This window comes from Dendrobates tinctorius, unplaced genomic scaffold, assembly GCF_039654945.1.
Source record: "Dendrobates tinctorius isolate UK_male_01 unplaced genomic scaffold, ASM3965494v1 ptg000041l, whole genome shotgun sequence".
NCBI classification, from domain to species: domain Eukaryota; kingdom Metazoa; phylum Chordata; class Amphibia; order Anura; family Dendrobatidae; genus Dendrobates; species Dendrobates tinctorius.
This window is the reverse complement of record NW_027361709.1, coordinates 1,407,555-1,420,154: the sequence shown is the minus strand read 5'-3', so window position 1 is coordinate 1,420,154 and position 12,600 is coordinate 1,407,555. Positions and strand designations below refer to the sequence as shown.

Below are 12,600 nucleotides of genomic sequence, written 5' to 3'. Positions count from 1 at the left end.
CCCCAATGTGTCAACAGAGGCTGCAGAGACCCCAATGTGTCAACAGAGGCTGCAGAGACCCCAATGTGTCCTCAGAGGCTGCAGAGACCCCAATGTGTCCTCAGAGGCTCCAGAGACCCCAATGTGTCATCAGAGGCTCCAGAGACCCCAATGTGTCATCAGAGGCTCCAGAGACCCCAATGTGTCATCAGAGGCTGCAGAGACCCCAATGTGTCATCAGAGGCTCCAGAGACCCCGATGTGTCATCAGAGGCTCCAGAGACCCCTATGTGTCATCAGAGGCTCCAGAGACCCCGATGTGTCATCAGAGGCTGCAGAGACCCCGATGTGTCAACAGAGGCTGCAGAGACCCCAATGTGTCATCAGAGGCTGCAGAGACCCCAATGTGTCATCAGAGGCTGCAGAGACCCCAATGTGTCAACAGAGGCTGCAGAGACCCCAATGTGTCATCAGAGGCTGCAGAGACCCCAATGTGTCATCAGAGGCTCCAGAGACCCCAATGTGTCATCAGAAGCTCCAGAGACCCCAATGTGTCATCAGAGGCTGCAGAGACACCAATGTGTCATCAGAGGCTGCAGAGACCCCAATGTGTCAACAGAGGCTGCAAAGACCCCAATGTGTCATCAGAGGCTGCAGAGACCCCAATGTGTCATCAGAGGCTGCAGAGACCCCAATGTGTCATCAGAGGCTCCAGAGACCCCAATGTGTCATCAGAAGCTCCAGAGACCCCAATGTGTCATCAGAGGCTGCAGAGACCCCAATGTGTCATCAGAGAAGAGAGAACAAGAAAGCCAAAAACTGCAGACCTGTGCATGACTGCAGTACCGCCGGGTGCCGCTATAGAGGTGGCGCTGTTCTGCCGGAAGTGCCCGGCTCCTCTTCATCTCGCGCTGCGCCTCTCGCTCTCTCTTCCTCGGGCTGTCTGCGGAGAAGGCGGACGCTCCGGACCGGTGAGTGGAATCTATCGTCATCCGCGCGGATTCTGCCTCCATCCCGTCCCTGCCGGTACCGCACTGGAAGCCGGTGGTGTGACTGGGGATGGACGCTGTTATTTTGTCCCTGGTGGGCCCGGATAGGAGGTGTCGGGTCAGCCGGGCCTGTGAGGAGTATGGCGGCCTGTGTGCGCGGCATGGGGCAGGAATGGAGACTGATAACGGGGGACCGTGCAGGCGGCCCCAGAGCTCCGCTTCCTGCAGCGCTGAGGGGTCGTGGAGCCCCCGCAAACCAGAGAGTGATGGGAGATGTTCTCTGGAGGTGGAGGAGCATTATATCCAGGGCCTGAGGTGTGGAGGGGGCGCTATAGAGGTGGAGGGGCATTATATCCAGGGCCTGAGGTGTGGAGGGGGCGCTATAGAGGTGGAGGGGCATTATATCCAGGGCCTGTGGTGTGGAGGGGGCGCTATAGAGGTGGAGGGGCATTATATCCAGGGCCTGAGGTGTGGAGGGGGCGCTATAGAGGTGGAGGGGCATTATATCCAGGGCCTGTGGTGTGGAGGGGGCGCTATAGAGGTGGAGGGGCATTATATCCAGGGCCTGAGGTGTGGAGGGGGCGCTATAGAGGTGGAGGGGCATTATATCCAGGGCCTGAGGTGTGGAGGGGGCGCTATAGAGGTGGAGGGGCATTATATCCAGGGCCTGTGGTGTGGAGGGGGCGTTATAGAGGTGGAGGGGCATTATATCCAGGGCCTGAGGTGTGGAGGGGGCGCTATAGAGGTGGAGGGGCATTATATCCAGGGCCTGTGGTGTGGAGGGGGCGCTATAGAGGTGGAGGGGCATTATATCCAGGGCCTGAGGTGTGGAGGGGGCGCTATAGAGGTGGAGGGGCATTATATCCAGGGCCTGTGGTGTGGAGGGGGCGTTATAGAGGTGGAGGGGCATTATATCCAGGGCCTGAGGTGTGGAGGGGGCGCTATAGAGGTGGAGGGGCATTATATCCAGGGCCTGTGGTGTGGAGGGGGCGCTATAGAGGTGGAGGGGCATTATATCCAGGGCCTGAGGTGTGGAGGGGGCGCTATAGAGGTGGAGGGGCATTATATCCAGGGCCTGAGGTGTGGAGGGGGCGCTATAGAGGTGGAGGGGCATTATATCCAGGGCCTGTGGTGTGGAGGGGGCGTTATAGAGGTGGAGGGGCATTATATCCAGGGCCTGAGGTGTGGAGGGGGCGCTATAGAGGTGGAGGGGCATTATATCCAGGGCCTGAGGTGTGGAGGGGGCGCTATAGAGGTGGAGGGGCATTATATCCAGGGCCTGAGGTGTGGAGGGGGCGTTATAGAGGTGGAGGGGCATTATATCCAGGGCCTGAGGTGTGAAGGGGGCGCTATAGAGGTGGAGGGGCATTATATCCAGGGCCTGAGGTGTGGAGGGGGCGTTATAGAGGTGGAGGGGCATTATATCCAGGGCCTGAGGTGTGGAGGGGGCGCTATAGAGGTGGAGGGGCATTATATCCAGGGCCTGAGGTGTGGAGGGGGCGCTATAGAGGTGGAGGGGCATTATATCCAGGGCCTGTGGTGTGGAGGGGGCGTTATAGAGGTGGAGGGGCATTATATCCAGGGCCTGAGGTGTGGAGGGGGCGCTATAGAGGTGGAGGGGCATTATATCCAGGGCCTGAGGTGTGGAGGGGGCGCTATAGAGGTGGAGGGGCATTATATCCAGGGCCTGTGGTGTGGAGGGGGCGCTATAGAGGTGGAGGGGCATTATATTCAGGGCCTGTGGTGTGGAGGGGGCGCTATAGAGGTGGAGGGGCATTATATCCAGGGCCTGAGGTGTGGAGGGGGCGCTATATCCAGGGCCTGTGGTGTGGAGGGGGCGCTATAGAGGTGGAGGGGCATTATATCCAGGGCCTGTGGTGTGGAGGGGGCGCTATAGAGGTGGAGGGGCGCTATATCCAGGGCCTGTGGTGTGGAGGGGGCGTTATATATGGGCAGTATAGCGGTGGAGGGGGTGCTATATCCGGGGCCTGTGGTGTGGAGGGGGCACCTGAGGGTACCGTAGCTGAAGACATGGGCGGCACATCCAAAACTCTGACTTTAATCAATTGCTCAGCAAAAATGTAAAAAACTGAACACGAGGATCTTTGGTGACATCTGATTGGACTGTGTGAAGCCCCCTGCGGCGTCACTGTAAAGCTCTGGGTGGGTCCCAACCACTGCTGAGACAGTATCTGCCAGTGGAGTGCCTTGGGTGTCCCATCTCACCTATGCTGCAAGGAAAAGCACCCCACAGTCACAGCAGCAATGGCCGCCATGAAGCACCAGCACCAAGTGAAAGGAGAAAAAACTAAAAAGCTGAGAGCAAGATAGGAGGAGCCCCCCCCCCCCCCCCCCCGCAGTCTCCTGCTAATGTGGCGGCCATTGTTGCTGTGGTCCTATGGGGTGATGTGACCTCTGGGGCCTTTGCCTTGCAGCAGCATGGCTACTATGGGGCACCTGGCTCCCTCCACCCGCCGGTGCTCGCTGTGACGCAGCAGTGGCCACACACGGTCTGATCAGATGTTACCCAAGATCCTTGTACATTTTTGCTGACCGGCAATGGATCAGTGAGTTCAGGATTTTATCTTCCTACTGCTACATCATATTGCTTCTATAGGGTACGGTCACACGTTCTTATGTCCGCAGACCCCCCATGGTGTATTGTACGCTTTGCGTTCTACATGACTTCTGTATGGAGTGTTACAGATGACTCTGCTATTCCATACAGTGGAGGAATGTCTGTGTATCTACTGTATTTTGGCCCAGAGAGGCCAAAGGGACACGGTTCTGGCCCCTGATGTATATTCACCACCGTATTCCCGGTCCATGAGATAAGCACCAGGTGCATTCAGCCTAAGAGGCGGATATACTGGTCCCAGTAGTCGGGCATGTTGGATATTTTACTGGTCACTTGGAGGGTCTATGACTGAGCTGCTTGTAGAGATACTGGTGGGTAGAGTTGAGCGATACCGTCCGATACTTCAAAGTATCGGATCGGAATGGATCGACCGATCTTAAAAAAAAGTATCGGTATCGCCGATTCCGATACCGGAAGTCCCATTCAAGTCTATGGGACTTCCGGTATCGGAATAAAAAAAATCCTGTTTTTCCCTTGTACAGCCTCTCTGGGGTATGTACGGGCCTGCCGGTGGGCTGTGCCGGCCTGCCGGTGGGCTGTGCCGGCCTGCCGGGGGGCTGTGCCGGCCTGCCGGGGGTCTGTGCAGGCTTCGGGGGTCTGTGCAGGCATCGTCCGATGGGACTACAAGTCCCATCGGGCGATGCCTGCTACCATGACAGTGATTGACACATTAGCCAATGATGGGACAGTAGTAGTCCCATCATCCGGCTAATGTGTTGAATGTAAAAAAAAAAAATTACATGCTACATACATGCTACATTCATACTACATACTACATACATGCTACATTCATACTACATATATACTACATGCAACATATATACTACATGCAACATATATACTACATGCATGCAACATGCATACTACATATACTACATGCAACATACATACTACATATATACTACATGCAACATACATACTACATATATACTACATGCTACATATATACTACATACATACTGCATGCTACATACATACTGCATGCTACATACATACTGCATGCTACATACATACTGCATGCTACATACATACTGCATGCTACATACATACTGCATGCTACATACATACTGCATGCTACATACATACTGCATGCTACATACATACTGCATGCTACATACATACTGCATGCTACATACATACTGCATGCTACATACATACTGCATGCTACATACATACTGCATGCTACATACATACTGCATGCTACATACATACTGCATGCTACATACATACTGCATGCTACATACATACTGCATGCTACATACATACTGCATGCTACATACATACTGCATGCTACATACATACTGCATGCTACATACATACTGCATGCTACATACATACTGCATGCTACATACATACTGCATGCTACATACATACTGCATGCTACATATACTACATATATACTACATGCTACATACATACTACATATATGCTACATACATGCTACATGCATGCTACATACATACTACATACATGCTACATACTACATATATACTACATGCATGCAACATGCATACTACATATACTACATGCAACATACATACTACATATATACTACATGCTACATACTACATATATACTACATGCATGCAACATGCATACTACATATACTACATGCAACATACATACTACATATATACTACATGCAACATATATACTACATATATACTACATGCATGCAACATGCATACTACATATATACTACATGCAACATACATACTACATATATACTACATGCAACATACATACTACATATATACTACATGCTACATATATGCTACATACATACTGCATGCTACATACATACTGCATGCTACATACATACCGCATGCTACATACATACCGCATGCTACATACATACCGCATGCTACATACATACCGCATGCTACATACATACCGCATGCTACATACATACCGCATGCTACATACATACCGCATGCTACATACATACCGCATGCTACATACATACCGCATGCTACATACATACCGCATGCTACATATATACTACATGCTACATACATACTACATATATGCTACATACATACTACATGCTACATACATACTACATACATACTACATGTATGCTACATACATACTACATGCTACATACATACCACATACATACTACATACATACTACATGCTACATACTACATATATACTACATGCATGCTACATACATACTGCATGCTACATACATACTGCATGCTACATACATACTGCATGCTACATACATACTGCATGCTACATACTGCATGCTACATACTGCATGCTACATACTGCATGCTACATACTGCATGCTACATACTGCATGCTACATACTGCATGCTACATACATACTGCATGCTACATATACTACATATATACTACATGCTACATACATACTACATATATGCTACATACATACTACATGCTACATGCATGCTACATACATACCACATACATACTACATACATGCTACATACTACATATATACTACATGCATGCAACATGCATACTACATATACTACATGCAACATACATACTACATATATACTACATGCAACATACATACTACATATATACTACATACTACATATATACTACATGCATGCAACATGCATACTACATATACTACATGCAACATACATACTACATATATACTACATGCAACATATATACTACATATATACTACATGCATGCAACATGCATACTACATATACTACATGCAACATACATACTACATATATACTACATGCAACATACATACTACATATATACTACATGCTACATATATGCTACATACATACTGCATGCTACATACATACTGCATGCTACATACATACTGCATGCTACATACATACTGCATGCTACATACATACTGCATGCTACATACATACTGCATGCTACATACATACTGCATGCTACATACATACTGCATGCTACATACATACTGCATGCTACATACATACTGCATGCTACATACATACTGCATGCTACATACATACCGCATGCTACATACATACCGCATGCTACATACATACCGCATGCTACATACATACCGCATGCTACATACATACCGCATGCTACATACATACCGCATGCTACATACATACCGCATGCTACATACATGCTACATATATACTACATATATACTACATGCTACATACTACATATATGCTACATACATACTACATGCTACATACATACTACATACATACTACATGTATGCTACATACATACTACATGCTACATACATACCACATACATACTACATACATACTACATGCTACATACTACATATATACTACATGCATGCTACATACATACTGCATGCTACATACATACTGCATGCTACATACATACTGCATGCTACATACATACTGCATGCTACATACATACTGCATGCTACATACATACTGCATGCTACATACATACTGCATGCTACATACATACTGCATGCTACATACATACTGCATGCTACATACATACTGCATGCTACATACATACTGCATGCTACATACATACTGCATGCTACATACATACTGCATGCTACATACATACTGCATGCTACATACATACTGCATGCTACATACATACTGCATGCTACATACATACTGCATGCTACATACATACTGCATGCTACATACATACTGCATGCTACATACATACTGCATGCTACATACATACTGCATGCTACATACATACTGCATGCTACATACATACTGCATGCTACATACATACTGCATGCTACATACATACTGCATGCTACATACATACTGCATGCTACATACATACTGCATGCTACATACATACTGCATGCTACATACATACTACATACAATACATTCATAGACATACAGTACATATAACATAGAGTAACATACTTACCAATACTTGTCACATTGTTCCCCGAAGCCATTGTCTTTTACGGAATAAATATTAACATAACAAACCACAAAAATACTCACCCACGATCCGAAGCAGTCCACGAGTGTGTCCCACGACGATCTTGGGTAGAGAACTGCAGCATCAGCTGTTGCTGCCGTTCTCTACGGGCTGCAGGAATCCAATGACGGAAGGTAGGTATCCTTCCGCACTGTATTCCTCCGCCACTTAAAAAAAAAAAAAGTCCCTAGTCTCACTTTATGCCATTGCTGCGTGGGAAATTCCCACACAGCAATGGCATAAAGTGAGACTAGGGACTTTTTTTTTTTTTAAGTGGCGGAGGAATACAGTGCGGAAGGATACCTACCTTCCGTCATTGGATTCCTGCAGCCCGTAGAGAACGGCAGCAACAGCTGATGCTGCAGTTCTCTACCCAAGATCGTCGTGGGACACACTCGTGGACTGCTTCGGATCGTGGGTGAGTATTTTTGTGGTTTGTTATGTTAATATTTATTCCGTAAAAGACAATGGCTTTGGGGAACAATGTGACAAGTATTGGTAAGTATGTTACTCTATGTTATATGTACTGTATGTCTATGTATGTATTGTATGAATGTATTGTATGTGGTATGTATGTAGTATGTATGTAGCATGCATGTAGCATGCAGTATGTATGTAATATATATGTAGTATGTATGTGGTATGTATGTAGCATGTAGTATGTATGTATGTAGTATGTATGTAGCATGCATGTAGTATATATGTAGTATGTATGTAGCATGTATGTATGTAGCATGCATGTAGTATATATGTAGCATGTAGCATGCATGTAGTATGTATGTAGCATGTAGTATGTATGTAGCATGCATGTAGTATATATGTAGTATGTATGTAGCATGCATGTAGTATATATGTTATGTATGTATATATGTGGTATGTATGTGGTATGTATGTAGTATGTATGTAGCATGTAGTATGTATGTAGCATGCATGTAGTATGTATGTAGTGTTTTGTTTTTTTAACATTTAACACATTAGCCGGATGATGGGACTACTACTGTCCCATCATTGGCTAATGTGTCAATCACTGTCATGGTAGCAGGCATCGCCAGATGGGACTTGTAGTCCCATCGGACGATGCTTGCACAGACCCCCGGACATCAGCACAGCCCCCCGGCAGGCCGGTACAGACCCCCACAGGGTGCACAGACCACCGGCAGGCCGGCACAGCCCCCCGGCAGGCCGGTACAGACCCACACAGGGTGCACAGACCACCGGCAGGCCGGCACGCCGGTACAGACCTCGGGCAGTCCACACAGCCCCCCGGCAGGCCGGCAGAGACCCCCGGAAGGCCCGAAATGACGGCGCATCATGATGCGCACACACCGCGCATCATGATGACGTCAGGCTGTCAATCAACTTTGAACTTCCGATGCCGACTTCCGATATTGAAAAAATATCGGAAGTCGGTATCGGAATTCCGATACAGCAAGTATCGGCCGATACCCGATACTTGCGGTATCGGAATGCTCAACACTACTGGTGGGGTTAATCCTTGGGGGGGGGGGGGGGGGTCTTCCAGCAGTTTGTCACCCCTGTAGGATGTTGCCAGGAATTACACTGCAGCGTATATGACCATGTGCATTCAGGAGCTGTATCCAGACATAGGCTTGTCAGTCCTCCAGGAGTTGCTCTCCCTTTAACTCTTTAAGGGGTTGTTAATCAGTATCATAAATATATATATAATTTGCCTATGGTTTTGTTAAATATAGTAAACAGAGGTCTACTCCTCTCCTGTCACCCCCACAAGACCTCTGCAATCACCTCCGGGGGTCTCCTCTGGCCCTGAAAGCATTGACTTCTGGGTTCAGAATTTCAGCATCGCTTCAGCCTGTAATTAGCTGCAGCGGTCAGGTGAAGAGCACATGAACCAAGAAACCGCTAAATAACTCATTTTATTATTTTTAATCCATCCATAGGTAAAAAAAAAAAAAAAAATTGTCAGACCACTACTTTATAGGGAGTCTGTTACTGGGGTTTTTGCCACCTAATCTGAGAGCAGCATAGTGTAGAGACAGAGACCGATTCCAGAGACCTGTCACTTACTGGGCTGCTTGCTGTAGTTTTATCAGCAGATTATCACTAGAGGAATGGTAATCCTGCTTCCATGTAGTTTTCCATATTCATAAGCTCTTGGTAACCCCCCCCCCCCCCATCCATCCACTGGCAGCTTTCTGCCTATGCACAGTGTACAAAGCTGCCAACCAGTGGTGTGGGTGGGATTATACACAGCTCAGCAGTCTTGAGCACTGCTAAATCTGCATCAGATTTTCATCAAAACTACAGCAAGCAGCCCAGTAAGTGACTCATCGCTGGAATTGGGGCTTATATTGCTACGAAATGCTGATCTCTAATGGGTGAGCGAGAAACTGGCCACATATTCCCTTTAAGGACTGGATTTTGTGGTGGAAAGGGGGAAGGAGTGATCTATATTTTATGTAAAGAAAAAAGATATGAGACATGCATCCGCGGGATTCGAGCATGCTGAAGACACTTGAGCACGCTCATATAACTCACTTGCTCATCACTATTAGATAGGAATACCCCTTTAAAACATAGTAGCTTGTTGCTAGGGTGTGGCTTCACTGTACAGTTGGTGGTGACCTGCACTCTAGGGTGCCCTGAGAATGAAGGGTGCCCAGTTTGCTGCTGCACCCTGACAGTGCATGGACTGTATGTCCGCACAGCCAGGAGCCTGTAATCAGTGCAGGCTCCAGCTCTCTGCCCACTAGGCTTGTTGTATGTTAGTGCTGACAGTAAGTGCATCCATCCTTTTGTCTGCGGGGCGGCCTGTGCTCTTGCAGCGTGCGGACAGTAAGTGCATCCATCCTTTCGTCTGCGGGGCAGGCTGTGCTCTTGCAGCGTGCGGACAGTAAACGCACCTCCATCCTTTGGTCTGCGGGGCGGCCTGTGCTCTTGCAGCGTGCTGACAGTAAGCGCACCTCCATCCTTTGGTCTGCGGGGCGGGCTGTGCTCTTGCAGCGTGCAGACAGTAAGCGCCTCCATCCTTTTGTCTGCGGGGCGGCCTGTGCTCTTGCAGCGTGCGGACAGTAAGTGCATCCATCCTTTCGTCTGCGGGGCAGGCTGTGCTCTTGCAGCGTGCGGACAGTAAACGCACCTCCATCCTTTGGTCTGCGGGGCGGCCTGTGCTCTTGCAGCGTGCTGACAGTAAGCGCACCTCCATCCTTTGGTCTGCGGGGCGGGCTGTGCTCTTGCAGCGTGCAGACAGTAAGCGCCTCCATCCTTTGGTCTGCGGGGCTTCCTGTGCTCTTGCAGCGTGCGGACATGGAGGCAGAGTGCTGCAGCCAGATACCCATTCCATGGCTGGTTCCTTGTATCAGCTGATGGAAGTTGGTCTGCGACAAGTCAGCAATGGTGTCGATCGTCAGTGTAAATACCGACGGGAAAGATCTAACCAATCGGCTTTTGTCTTTAGATATCATGGCGGCTCTCCGACCTCTCGTCAAACCCAAGATCGTCAAGAAGCGGACGAAGAAGTTCGTTCGCCACCAGTCAGACCGTTATGTTAAGATTAAGGTAAGTGCAGAGACCTAAGTATGTAATACCTGATCTATGCTGGTGCGGAGATGGTGATGACTCACAGCACAACTTCTCCTTCCTGCAGCGTAACTGGCGTAAACCCAGAGGTATCGACAACAGGGCCCGCAGGAGGTTCAAGGGTCAGGTTCTGATGCCCAACATCGGTTACGGTAGCAACAAGAAGACCAAGCACATGCTGCCCACAGGTTTCCGCAAGTTTCTGGTCCGCAATGTCAAGGAACTCGAGGTTCTGATGATGAGCAACAAGTGAGTGACCGAGCCTGGGGGGGGAGGCAGGATGAGGCCTGACAGGTGCAAAAAGTCGCCTCTTGTTAAAGGACGTCTAAACTGCACCCCATGTGGAGTCTGTCCACCTGTTGCAGCAGGAAATCATGACTTTGCCTCGGTGTCATTATACCCCTATGTCTTCTAATCTCTGCTTGCTGTCAGGGAATAGAAACTCTTATTTACCCGATGGCTGGAAACTGATGAGGAATAGTTTCATTTAACATTAATTTGTATGAAACTGGGGAGTTCTCTAATACTGAACTGGAAGGAGGTTATATAAGAGGGGAGGGGGTAATACTGGTATATGGAAGGCTAAATGGTGATCCTTAGATGTAAAATATCACTTATTTAGGGGTTAGGTTTATCACCAACCTCAAGATCAGGACTCTGATATGTCCAAATTTCATTAGTTCTCAATGGGACGGCCATAGAAAGCTAGATATTTTATTTACTTTGCTGTTCTGCCATTCTATGATGTGCATGTAGTAATTCAACACTGGGGGGCGCTACTGAAGAGCATTTTTGCATGTGAAGCCCCCTGACGTGACCCAGAATGGCCCATGTGCAATACATGCTGGTTGCTGCTGAAAACTGCATAAAGTCCTAACTTATATAGGTCCCAGTAAGACGATTGTGTAAGAAAATGAGGAGCACCCTGCGCTGATTAGAGTGTATATAATACTAGAACCTCACAATCTGCTTCTTTCCCAGATCCTTCTGTGCAGAAATCGCTCACAACGTCTCCTCCAAGAACCGAAAGACCATTGTGGAGCGGGCGGCACAACTTGCCATCAAAGTGACAAACCCCAACGCCAGACTGCGCAGCGAGGAGAATGAATAAACCGATCCTCTGAGTATTTGTGCTAATAAACATAACAGGAGTTTTGGACTTTAGTCTGTGTCTTGGTTTTGGAGCAATCTGATAAAGTAATGGTACAAGGGAAAGTGTCTGAGCCCTCATGTTCCACGAGCTTAAAGAATGGCTTCCAGTGCAGCTCACTTCTGCCATGGGAGTTGGTGACATTCCATCAATAGGTGCTTGCCTAATCGTATGCGCAATCGGTAGATATCGTGCATGGGTCCTGTCCTGCACCTGTTGACCCATTCACCATCTGATCCAGAAGTGAGCAGCGCAGCATTTGAAGGCATGGGGCCCAATACCTCCCAACACCTTCCCCTCCCCCAGACCATACCACCTGAACCCACTTCACTGGATAAAGTGTGGCTGCCCAGACAATACCACC

At 48.1% G+C, this 12,600-nt stretch overlaps 1 protein-coding gene across 1 annotated transcript; it reads left to right on the top strand.

The window, feature by feature from the left end:
* Window positions 1–800: 800 nt before the first annotated feature.
* Window positions 801–12,250, top strand: RPL32 (ribosomal protein L32). Its single transcript, XM_073574955.1, has 4 exons — window positions 801–949; window positions 10,965–11,065; window positions 11,154–11,335; window positions 12,068–12,250. The coding sequence occupies exons 2-4, from the start codon at window positions 10,970–10,972 to the stop codon at window positions 12,195–12,197; spliced, it is 408 nt and encodes a 135-aa protein (XP_073431056.1). The 5' UTR covers window positions 801–949; window positions 10,965–10,969; the 3' UTR covers window positions 12,198–12,250.
* Window positions 12,251–12,600: the final 350 nt, after the last annotated feature.

What these genes read in the sequence shown, in the direction of transcription:
- RPL32 (XM_073574955.1), top strand. Translation starts at nt 10,970, where the DNA reads ATGGCGGCTCTCCGACCTCTCGTCAAACCCAAGATCGTCAAGAAGCGG. An exon ending in ACCGTTATGTTAAGATTAAG is followed by an intron (nt 11,066 to 11,153) that starts GTAAGTGCAGAG and finishes TCCTTCCTGCAG; the next exon opens with CGTAACTGGCGTAAACCCAG. An exon ending in GTTCTGATGATGAGCAACAA is followed by an intron (nt 11,336 to 12,067) that starts GTGAGTGACCGA and finishes CTTCTTTCCCAG; the next exon opens with ATCCTTCTGTGCAGAAATCG.